Source organism: Hypomesus nipponensis, chromosome 21, assembly GCF_054491055.1.
Source record: "Hypomesus nipponensis isolate SF chromosome 21, ASM5449105v1, whole genome shotgun sequence".
Taxonomy (NCBI): domain Eukaryota; kingdom Metazoa; phylum Chordata; class Actinopteri; order Osmeriformes; family Osmeridae; genus Hypomesus; species Hypomesus nipponensis.
The window spans coordinates 16133844-16146009 of record NC_140381.1 but is presented as its reverse complement, the minus strand read 5'-3'; the positions used below and the strand labels follow the sequence as shown (position 1 = coordinate 16146009).

The following is a 12166-nucleotide window of genomic DNA, read 5'->3' as shown; positions in this document are numbered from 1 at the left end:
TGCCTCAATGATCACAGTCTCTGTGTCCCTCTAGTGGTCAGTGTCAGTATCTTAGTCTGTGAGTGGGTTAACATGGAGTCCGCAGGACAGAACACTGTAACTCAGACTCTTGCAGTAAAAGCTGTTGTCCTTCAAAATCCTTTACATCTACATCTCAACTCCTCCTTATATGATACCACATGCCAAGAATGAATGTGGAACAAATATAGTTGCTTTTCAGATGTAACTATTGACAGTGACAAGGAGATTAGCAAAGCTTCCTGTTAGTCTGCATGTTAACCATCAGCAGCATACAGAAAGGTTGAGCACAGAAGCGTTTCTAGAAAAGAGGTTTTAAAGAAAACTTGGAAACGGGCAGACTTAACAAATCGTATTCTGTAAAAAATGGATGAGAGTCTTTGTCAGTACTCATTAATATATTTAAGTAAGTCATTTGAAAAAACTATCCTGTACATTTAGTCATTTAGCAGATGCTCTTATCCAGAGCGACTTACAGTAAGTACAGGGACATTTCTCCCGAGGCAAGTAGGGTGTCTAGCCTAGGAACACAACATCATTTGGGATGCCTGGAATCGAACTGGCAACCTTCTGATGTAATAGCCCGATTCCCTAACCGCTCAACCATCTGACCCCCAGCTGCCGTTGTAGCTTGTTCATTGATACACTTATCGTAAAATGTTTTATTTAGGCTCCTGTTGTACCAAGGTCATAAGTCATGTTGCAGACGTTACTTAGTTCTATAAAAATTCCTCAAGTCTTCCAGCTTGAGACAGTGAGGAGACAGTAGAGACTCAAAGTACAGGATGAGTTAAGATGTTGACATGTGTGGAACCCCACTGAGACTGAGCTCCCATGGAGCCTTCATCACCAGACACACCACCTCTACCCAGCACCCAGCTGTCCAAGTTCATCACCAGACACACCACCTCTACCCAGCACCCAGCTCTCCAAGTTCATCACCCCTCAAGAGCTGTTCGTACCAATCAAATTGTCAGGGTGGCCTTTCTACGATGATGGACAGATGATCAACAGTGACGTAATTAACCACATCACCAAAGAGCGCTTGGGTAGAATTTGTTTTCAACAAACATGGCTGCCGCTGGAGAGCTGAGATGTGTAGATTCTGTCATCGAGTTTGTTTTAGAAGACATTGACAGCGCATTCATTTTGAAAGAGGAACAGACAAACGCGATCAAGGCATTTGTCGATCGAAAATGCTTTTTGCCGTCCTTCCTTCGGGATTCGGTAAAAGTTAACAGATACGTTGCTCTGATTGGTTGTAGGTCTATCCAATTGAGCGAAGAGGCATTTTTTTCGGGTTCGGTTGAAACACGCCCATACTCACAGGACAACGGATCGGTATCAGACTCATATTCTGACTAGAATGATAAGATGAGAATGACAACGTCAGGCTATAAAGGCACAGCTGTGCAAACCTGACTTAGTCCGACTCCTCTGCTCTGGCTGCACTTAAACAGGTCACTGTGTGATTGTTACACATGGTTCACCCTTTCAAGGGTAATAGTACACTGTAGTATTCTATGCAGAAACTTGACATCTCATCCCGTATCTTAGAAGGATGTATTGTATGGAAACAACCGTCATTTTCGGTCTATAAGCCACGCCTTTGGTCTCATTTTTCGATCCTGCAGCATATAGTCCAGTGTGGCTTATATATGTACGCATCATTCATTTTAGCTACTGCGGCTTATATTTAGGTGCGCCTTATAGTCTGAAAATTACAGTATGCGTACTTGTTACTTTAGGGTAAATAAGTCACTCTGTACCATGTCCACTTCATCCATTTGACCACCAAGATCCAGGCAGTGATGCAACAATTACCTGTACTAATACATTTCTGTTATTCATTCTAAGTAACCATGTGTGTTTTTTCTTGGCACCCAGTGATGCTTTCCTATGAGTTATCATCATTAACTACTGTACATATTCTCATCTTCTACCTTTACTTGAGTCTCCTATATGTAAAACAGACAGACACAGAACACCTTAAGTGCTCATCTTCTTGTAACACTGTTGGTTCTAGAAGATAATGGTACAGTAGTTGTTGTTGTTTAGACCTGTGAGCTGCACTCCAGAGAGCAGATGTGAAGCAGGGAGAGTACTTCCTCATAGCTTGGGGAGGTTTTTGTAAGGCTGGATTTCACTGTGCGAACGGGTAGGCTTCATGCTGCTGACAGTAGCAATCTCCTGCATCCTCAGCCTGGACGTTATTGATCGTCAACGTAAAATCTATGTCATATCCAATGCAATGATACCTGCCTGATGTAAAGGTATTATGAAAGTTGATGATGAATTTAGGAGCTTGTCCAGGTTTGTGATGGTACCAGGCTAGGTCATCATCAATGTTACTGTTGGCTTTACAGCTGAGAGTGGCAGAACCTCCAGGCTGGACCGACACCACTGCAGGACTCTGGGTCATCAGGATGTCACCTGCACAGCCTGAGATGAGCAAGGATCAGATTGTTATTGAGAAAGAAGAAAGAATACAAATCAACAGAAGCAGCCGTCATGTCAACGTCGGCTGTAAACATCCTCATCTTTAAGGTTTTTAAAGCACCAAGGTGTTTTTACAGAGGGAGGATGAGTGTAGTAAGATCTGATTGTAAATGACTTACCTGTGGAGAGCATGGCCAGTACTACGATGGACAGGGAGCTTGAAGACATGGCTGTCTTAAAGTTCTGATCCAGTAAGTGATGATTGTTGGACAGGCAGGGTTATAAACACTGCTGACTACGGAAACCCGTAATCAAGCTACGCTAAGGAAGATGCAAGTGTTCCAAGCGTAGCTTGATTTTGCATCGCACGTGACCCACGACTTGATCCCATACTTTGCCGGTTTGCTCGGCATGTACTGCCTGAAAGGACATCATCCTCTGAACGCAACCAGTTGTTCATCCACGGTCTCTTCGGGCCCTGGGTCATCGAGGCGGGGTAATCTCTCTACCCACATATCCCAGACCACTCGTATCGGCGCCAACTTGTCCGTGGCGCGTCTCGCCGCTCGCGTCGGACGGTCGTCAAATCGTAACGTTGACGAGTAAGTGTAAAAGAGTTTGAGCGGCATCGTAGCGCGGAAAATCACCCTGCCGCTTTGCGCGTCCCACAGACTGGCGGCCGCTTCGCCTCGGGACTTGTACATGCCTGCCAGGATTAGCAGCCCTATGTAGGCGCGTAGGTCAGTGGCGTCCATGGCTTTCCACTCCTCTCCGCGTTTCAGATAGCCTTCCCGATTTGTCTCCTCCAAGATCACTCTTTCGATTTGTGGCGTGACAAAGAGTAAAAACGTGGAGACCACGTCGTGAGCGTGGGAAACGGCGTAAGCTGTGGGTCCGGGGGGTCTCTCTGTGTTTTTACGCTGCTGCTGCGGCAGCGACGGCGACCTCCTCCCGTATGGAACCGAAGACCATTGGATTTTGCGGTTTTTCAACTCAAAAGTATCTCGCACTTGGTCCTCGTGAGGATCATTGTCAACGTCTTTGGGAGCCGACAGGTCGGCGTTGCCTCCTTCCTGTTCTTGTTCTTCTTCCTGTTCTTCCTCTTCTTCCTCTTTTTCTGATACATTCTCGGCATGGCGCTCTTCCACGTCTTCTTCTTCTGACACCTCCTCTGTCTCCTTTTCAGAGTCACCCTGCTCGACATTTGCAAACATGTGCTGTAGAACTTGGAGCTCAGTGAAATCCTCAGCCATAGCTGTGTGACTCTAGAGGACGGCTGGCCGCTGCTGGCCTGACCCCTAACCCACTGAATGTATGTAAGTAGTAGCAATTCCCCAGACAACAGTTGCAGGAGTAGGGGATGGGCGCTCATGTCCTCCGACAGAGACGGTGGTGGGGGGAGGGGGGGGGGGTGGGCACCGAGATGAGGAAGTGTATTTTATCCAACAGGGATGAGGAAGTGCATTTTCTCCAACCTAGAGACACAGGGAAGTGTAGTCCTCCTACCAACACTTGTATGGGCTCTGGGGGTGAATGGGGGAGATAGATATTAAACTCCACTGAAGGGAGAAGTGTACTCAGCCCCACCGCGCTCAGCATAGGAGACAGAGACCCAGGCTCCGCTCAATCATGTCCTACTATGAGGTATGCAGCAAGGTTTCATTCAGCTTTCTTGTTGTTGTTGTTGTATTTACGTACATATCTGTAGGTGTACATTGAAGGTCATTTTACAACTGCTGCTCCCCAAAGGAAGGTCCCACAGTCACAATGTGGCAGGCCTGTCTAGTTCATTGGGGTCTTTGAAATCAATCTTTAGATAAACGATATTTATAAAAAGGATAAAGGAAAGTTGGCTTGAAACTATTTATTCTCTCTCACTTCATCTACTAGTGTCTTTTTATGTATCCTCATGACTGTTGCCATCTCTTTCTCTCTCTCCCTACAGCATATTGTGTTTGACTATGACATAAACGACACTGGTTCTGGCGACTTAGTGCTGGCCCTGGAGCATCCGTGTGACCCGGATCAAGTGATATCCCCTGACCTGCAGCGAGTGTTCCTCCCTGTGGTCTATGGCTTCATCTTTGTCCTGGGCATCACTGGGAACGGCCTGGTGGTGACGGGGCTTGGCCGCCAGCACAGGTGAGCATAAAGATGGAATGGTGAAGACCATGACAATGAGATGTCATAGCTGTTTAGTTCATTAGTACGTTTAGTGAGTTACTTTGTACACTTTAATCTTTTGAAAAAGAAAGAACGAAAGATCCGTATACATTCGTTTATTATATGCACCTTCCTGTCACAGTCGATTCCTTGTTTGTGGTGTGAACACATTACACAACATGGCGGATAAAACACATTTGGATGTAGAAGATGACACACACACACACACACTCACACACAGAGAAGGGTTTTTCTCTGATTGTCCCCAGGTCAAAATGGAGTCTGACAGACCGCTACTGGCTGCACCTCTCTGCTGCCGATCTTCTCTTTGTGCTGACGCTCCCGTTCTGGGCAGCGGATGCCGCACTGACGGACTGGCGTTTCGGATTAGGCACTTGTGTGGCCGTGCACGTCATCTACACGGTGAACCTGTATGGGAGTGTGCTCATCCTGGCCTTCATCAGTCTGGACCGCTACCTGGCCGTGGTCAAAGCAACAGACGTGCACGCATCACGCACGAGACAGCTACTAGCACGGAGACTGGTGTTTGTAGGTGAGCTACGTTTCTAGCCTCATCCCTTATCCCTCTCTCACGACGTGCCCATGCCTCAGATGTACAGAGGTACATCTTTGCCTGTATTCTCCATCTCCTGATCTGACCGCCGAATCTCCTCTTTGTCTCCCTTACCCCCCCCTCCCCCTCTCTTTTTCCAGGGGCCTGGTTGCCGGCGGTTCTGTTGGCCGTGTCGGACATAGTGTTTGCCAGGACTTGGGAAGCAGGAGACGGGACGATTGTGTGCCAGCGCTTATACCCAGCTGACAACTCTCCTCTCTGGGTGTCAATGTTCCACCTGCAGCTGGTGTTTGTAGGCTTGGTGGTACCGGGCCTAGTTTTGCTGGTGTGCTACTGCGTCATCGTGTCCAGGCTGACCCGCAGCGGCCTTCTGCAGGGGCAGAGACGGAAGCGCAGAGCTGTCAGGACCACTGTGGCGTTGGTCATATGCTTTTTCCTGTGTTGGCTCCCTTACGGTGCTGGCATCACAGTGGATGCCCTCATGCGCCTAGGGGTCCTCCCCAGGGGCTGCGGTCTTGAAGCGGTGCTGGATGTGTGGCTGGCGCTGGCTGAACCAATGGCATTTGCCCACTGCTGTCTAAACCCGCTGCTGTATGCCTTCCTGGGGGCGGACTTCAAGAGGTCCGTCAGACGGGAGGACTCAACACTCGGTCGCTTCGTCTCCCGTCTGAAGAGCCCCCCTCCTAGACGCCCAGGAACCTCTACCACTACAGAGTCCGAGTCATATAGTCTACACTCCAGCTAACAAAATATAGGCCTGTGTGCATGTCGGTGTGGGTTGGTTGGATGAGGGTGTAAATGCTTTGTCCTATATGAGAAGAGGGTAGTCTGCTGATCCATGACTTTGTCCCTTGTCTGAAAGATAAACTTGTCTGTAAATAAGGGTTGTGGGTCACCACTGATATTGTTGTTGTTGCTGTTTTTTTCAAGTTTGTACAATACATACAATACAATGTCCAAATGACATGTTCTCACTTTTTGTCTCGCTCTTCCTGTCTCTCAGAGTTGTCAGTGTGTGTTAGTTTCAATTATTTTGGAGGTGTTCACCCCTCCCTCCCAGTTAGTGCTGGTAGTCTGGGGATGTGGCTATATCACTGTCATTATCATCATCATCACACACCAACTATGACTCAACTTTGACTCACGATGGTTTCAAAAGCACTGAAACATTATATTGAGAATGAAACTAGGTTTCAGACTAGTGGCTTGGACCAGGTGTATGCTGGTCCTCCTGCTCCTTATTTTAGAATAAACAAGGAGCATAACACATTATTACAATGCCACATGAGTGGCGGTGTTGTAATACACAACACAGACACGGCAGAGGGGTCACAAGGACTCGGAGACAGCGGAGGGTGATGTCATAGACAACGACGCAGACAACATAGCTGTGGGTCACAACGAACCTCAGACAGCGCGAAGGATAAAGAAAATGTTTCACTTCAATTTTTTTATCATGAAAAGTTACCACAACAAAGCTATGGGTCAAAACGACCCCGATACCGCGCCAAGGATAAAGAAAATGTTTCACTTCGTTTTTTTATCATGAAAAGTTATCACAACAAAGCTGTGGATCAAAACGACCCTGATACCACGCAAAGGATAAAGAAAATGTTTCACTTTATGTTTTTATCATGAAAAGTTGTCTCGACACAGCTGTGGGTCAAAACGACCCCAAGGTAGCACAAGGGTTAAGACCTGTCTATAAACCTTTTGCATGGTACCTTATCTTTTTAGTTAGTGCCAACTTCTTAGTCCCCTTTTTCATATCATGTATTTGTTTGATATGTTTTTGATCAAAATCACTCAAATTACTTCACCATAAAAGGTGCACTATGGCTGAAAAGTGTATTTGACTAAATAATTAAAACGTGAGCATTACTATGTTATAACCATGTGGACAGTATGAAAACAAGAATACCTACACTAAACCATTTGAGCTACGTGCAGAGCAATCGATTTTTGAACAAAAATCTGAAATTGCACTAAATCCAAAATGCATCGAAGTCAACGGCGGTGGCCACTAAATTGCTTGTATCTTTAGTTCACCAAATATAACAATTTAACGAATATGTGATTACTCATGGAGCTTGCCTGAACAGAATGATAGCATGTATTTTGATCAAAATGCTTCAGGTTACACAGAGATTGCACCATGGCCAAAATGAATGGAGGTCAACGGCGGCAGTCTACTAAATCACTCATATCCTTAGTTCAACGAATTAAAAGATTTTAAGGTGAATATGTGCTACTCGTGGAGCTTTCTTGAACACAAAGATAGCATGTATGTTACTGTAGGATAATTATTAACGGCATGGGCTTATCTGGGGGACCATGCCCCCACTCCCCCTTAGTTTTCCTGGGTTTCAGGAAAAATTATAGGTTTTATCTAGGGGCTTAGCCCCCCCAAAAGTGGGAACCTAGATTCACCCCTGATTAATGGGGCGGCCATCGAAATATAGTACAGAATGTATTGAGGTCAATGGAGGCGACCGCTGTCCACCAAACGGCTTATAGATTTGGTACAGTTGACCCTAGGGTCTAACATCGACTATGTGCTTACTCAAGGGAGCTGTGTGAACGTGTTGGTGACATTTCCTAGAAACACAACCCTAAATGTTAGTCTGTAGGTCATTTGTTAAGCTGAGCGTTGTTTAAAAGAAGTGTCGTTTCCGAGGCAATTTATTTTTGTCCACTAGATGTCCCTCTTGACCACAGGCCGATTCAATACCCTCCTCCACTCAGCAGACCAGTATAATTTGCATGTCTATTATGTTGGTATTAGCATTTGCGTTTGGGGGATGGTTGAATGCTTTTGTTTATTAGATCACACATATTCCTGTGACACAAACAGAGTTACAGAAAATGTCTGTCTTTGTTTCTCAATGTATTTCTCAATGTATCTGTATTTCTGGCCTGGCTGTATTGCTGCCACCAGACAAGACAAAAATGAATGGGTGATATCAAATTGAAGCTCTTGATATATAAATGATGTGTAAGCATAAGCACTTTTAAAGTACATGACTGGGCTTGTTTTTCATGTGCAGGTAAGCATAGCATAGTCTACTGCAATGATTCGAAGGTCACTCACTCATTCCAACTGAGGTCATTGTAAATGTAAAGTTAAATGGATTTTATGAGGACCACAACGTGTTACACTGAAAGGATTCACATGTCAACAAATTGCAGTACACTAAAGATTCTGGCAGCCATTCAAATTCTTGAGAGTATGGGGTGTATGAAACACAACAATGGTCAATGGCCTTTGCTGAGTACTTTGAGCCTGGCTCGAGGAATTGTTTCAAGGTCACAACCCCACTAACTGCAGCTGAGGTCATTGTACATGTAAGGTTAAATGGATTTCATGAGGACATCATACACGTTTACAGACAGAATTCAGTCCTATTAACCTCTCTGCCAAGCTGTTTAAAAATGAGTGGAATTCAGAATTTTGTAAACAGAGGCCTATCTGTATGTGTATAGGTCTGTAAGCCTGGCAGGGGCCAGCCCTTTGTTCTGTGTCAGGCCTCTCTCTTTGTGTGTGTGTGTTCTGCACAGTGTTGGGGGAAGTTACTCAAAAAAGTTACATATTGGTTATGACTTATTACTGTTCAGTAAAAGTAGTGTGATTAAGTTGCATTATTACATTCTGTACAAAGTAATATTATTACTTATTATATTACTTTTACTCAGTGTGCAAATTACAGGGGGTTTGACCACCCTAATTAAGACTTGGAACCCCCAAAAGAGGTAAACACAACAGGTCGGGTTGGGTCGATACATTTACTGTATATATCGTGCTTACCTGTAATCGTAAACATTACTTTACACCCTGGAGACGAAGGTAGCCCCCCCGATTGTCATTGTATAATTCACACTCTGCTTTTACTATTGTTAGATTACTTTTTACTGTCAGAAGGTAGACCAAGGAAAACAATCAAACGAAAAAGAGTTGACAAGATTTATTTGCAAGGAGTTCGGATCACACCATCAGTCCACAACAGAGTGGCATGAATGAGGCAAATGTCTCCCACATGGTAATTATATACATTAGCTGGACAGTACAGATATAGTAACCACCACTACGTGCCCTAAAAACAGCACACATTACACGAATGATGCACAATTGAAACGGCACACAGGTGATGCGTTCATAACTAAGTTTGGAGACTATTATCTACTTCCTCGCTCTCCAGAGGTTACACAAAGTGCATTCCTAGATCTATACGTGGCCTTCTAGGGGCACATCGAGAGACCTCTTCCTCACAGAAGCTAGTATTTACAGAAAATCTGCATATCAACTATTATGTAATAACCTGGGGGGTATTCCAAGTAGCGGGTTTAGTGAAAACATTGAGTTGTTTAACCCTGAAAAGAGCTATACTCCGAGTTCCACGTTCCAGAAAGAGAGGTAACGAAACCTTTTGGTAAGTTGCCATGGTAATTTACGCTGTGAAACTAACCTGCACGCTAACAAGTTTTCTATGAAAAACTCTGCGTTTACCTAGCAATCCCCACCCACTTTTGGATCTTGAAACAGTTTGCAGACATGGGGTGTCCTTTCCTGGGTCGGCCGATTGATTACGAGCAAAATATAATTTGCATAGCCTTACGCCAGGAGAGGATTTTAAGAACACGATTGGATGTACATTCATTCCCCGATGATAACCTACGCGAACGTTACAATTTTTCATCACATTCCATAATTTATCTCACCAACATTCTCCATCCATACATTGCTAATGTAACACACTGTGGATGTGCTCTCAGAACAGACCAAATGCTTTGCGTTGCTCTCCGTTTCTATGCCAACGGGAGTTTCCTATACAACATTGGCAATGCAGAACATCTTGGAAAAGCAACAGTCTGCCGAGCCATAAGAAAAGTGTCCCTGGCACGGAAATGCATACTGCAGACCTACGTATCTGGGCACAAACCTCTTAGGACCATCAAAGAGGAATTTCACATTATTTCAGTTTGAGTAAATTAAGAAATTTGAAATCATGTGAATGACAATGTTGCAATCTCAGACTGGGATGAGTAAATCCTTTCCATTTTGCTTGATTTCCCAATGTGATTGGCTGCATTGATGGCACCCACATCCCCATCATAGCTCCATCCATTAATGAAGGAGACTATGTGAATAGGAAGTCATTCCACAGCATTAATGTGCAGGTAGATTTACTGTCTTACAATAATAAAGACTACAGCAATACTTTAAAATATTGCAGCTAATATCTCTTCTCTGCACTGGCAAGATTGTATGTGATCCACATGGCCTGGCTCGGTACATGACTCAAGGATCTATCGCATGTATACTCTGAGCAACAGAGTTGCAAATGGTAAGTTAAGCTTTGAACAAATAACATCTCTTTGTCTCCCTCTTCTACCACACTCACAATGTACCCACCATATACTTACAGGAGAGTTTCATGGCCACCTGCTTGGTGACAGAGGGTACCCATGCCAGCCCACTCTGATGACCCCTTACCATGACCCTGAGCCGGTCCTTCAGCAGTGGTAAAATGTGGCCCACTGCAGAACTAGAGCACGGGTGGAGATGACCATAGGCATTCTCAAAGCCCGGTTCCAGTGCCTACATAGACTGAGGGTAACCCCAGAGAGGGCATGTGATATTATTGTGGCATGTGTTGTTCTCCATAATATTGCCACTATTAGAGGAGAGCAACACCCTGCCGTCCAAAACAACCCTGAGAACGACCATCCCCTTCGCCTTGCAGATGTCCAAGATAGAGTGAAGTCAGAGACATACTGTGCCGCACACACTTCCACCAACCCTGACACTGAAATAAACACATATCATTACCATTTAATGTTGTCTTCATTAATGCCTACAAATAGAATTGCAACACTTACTATTAATATATTGTTCTGACAATTAACACTCACTCACCTGTGACCATGCACCCACCTGCAGCTGCTGTTCTAGCAATTCAATTTCTAGATCTGTCTTCTTTATCTTCCGCCCCAAATACACCATCTCTTGGTCAGTTTTCTCCATTTGTTTTAACAAATGGAGTTTGTACAAGTCCTTAACTGGTAACTGGGAATACATTAGGATGACATGAAATCCCAGTTCTACACACAGAATTCACCTGCCATTTACTGAACATCTCACTGTCTGTAGCTGTGCTTTGGAGGTTGATGGACCCCTCTCCTGGCAAAGCTCATCCATGCTCTGTTCAACAGGATCAGACTGTGCATTTAGTTTTTCCATTCATTACTCTCATCACTTCAGTGTACATTTTAAACTGACAATTACACCCAAGACTGTAAATAAAGAACATAGAGAGAGAACTATCATATATGTAGCCACCATATATGTAGCCCTCTCTGCAACCCCGTCTGTGGCAGCAGTCAATGTGTCCTCATCATCATCCTCATCATCATCCTCCTGTGATCAAAGGTATTGTTGCAGGATACATTTACATTTATGCATTTAGCAGACGCTTTTATCCAAAGCGACTTCCAAGAGAGAGCATAGTGGAGGATAGTCACCACTACTATGCATAATGGAGTATTGAGTGGCCTACTTACAAGTGGTACCGTTGTGCAAAGGCTTGCAGGAGGCTCAACCACTCGGATTACACCATCAGTGACACCATCAGTGACTAGAAGTGGACCAGAGTGGAATATGAAAACACATTTACACACATACTCACACATACATCTTATGTAGGCACTTGTGTCCTGTGGGGTGATTGGCTCTGAAGAGCTACCTACAGGGATGCTTTCAGCCACTGGACGGCCAATGTTGTGGCTCAGAGCCAGCTCCTCTGCAGAGGTCAGAGGTGCTGGTGGTGGCCCTCCACCCATTTTGCGTGCCTCTGCCTTCTTTCTATTTGCTGAATTGAACTCAGTGTTAATTTAAGCAAGATATCAGGCAACAGGACATTGTATGTTTCCGCCACTACAGGATAAATAGGCAATGAGGATATTCACTTTGTATGT

At 44.8% G+C, this 12166-nt stretch overlaps 1 protein-coding gene across 3 annotated transcripts; it reads left to right on the top strand.

The window, feature by feature from the left end:
- The first annotated feature begins 3717 nt into the window (after window positions 1-3717).
- Window positions 3718-6104, top strand: LOC146238157 (C-X-C chemokine receptor type 4-like). 3 transcript variants are annotated; one of them, XM_084684942.1, is made up of 4 exons: window positions 3718-3773; window positions 4403-4599; window positions 4890-5173; window positions 5335-6104. In XM_084684942.1, exons 1-4 carry the CDS (start codon window positions 3768-3770, stop codon window positions 5937-5939), a joined length of 1092 nt encoding a protein of 363 aa, XP_084541068.1. In that variant the 5' UTR covers window positions 3718-3767; the 3' UTR covers window positions 5940-6104. The 3 variants fall into 3 exon arrangements, with proteins under 3 accessions (XP_084541068.1, XP_084541067.1, XP_084541066.1); XM_084684941.1 differs by lacking the exon at window positions 3718-3773 and adding an exon at window positions 4059-4101; XM_084684940.1 differs by lacking the exon at window positions 3718-3773 and having other exon boundaries at window positions 4350-4599.
- The last annotated feature ends 6062 nt before the right edge of the window (window positions 6105-12166 follow it).

What these genes read in the sequence shown, in the direction of transcription:
- LOC146238157 (XM_084684940.1), top strand. Translation starts at nt 4,367, where the DNA reads ATGACTGTTGCCATCTCTTTCTCTCTCTCCCTACAGCATATTGTGTTT. An exon ending in GGGCTTGGCCGCCAGCACAG is followed by an intron (nt 4,600 to 4,889) that starts GTGAGCATAAAG and finishes GATTGTCCCCAG; the next exon opens with GTCAAAATGGAGTCTGACAG. An exon ending in ACGGAGACTGGTGTTTGTAG is followed by an intron (nt 5,174 to 5,334) that starts GTGAGCTACGTT and finishes CTCTTTTTCCAG; the next exon opens with GGGCCTGGTTGCCGGCGGTT.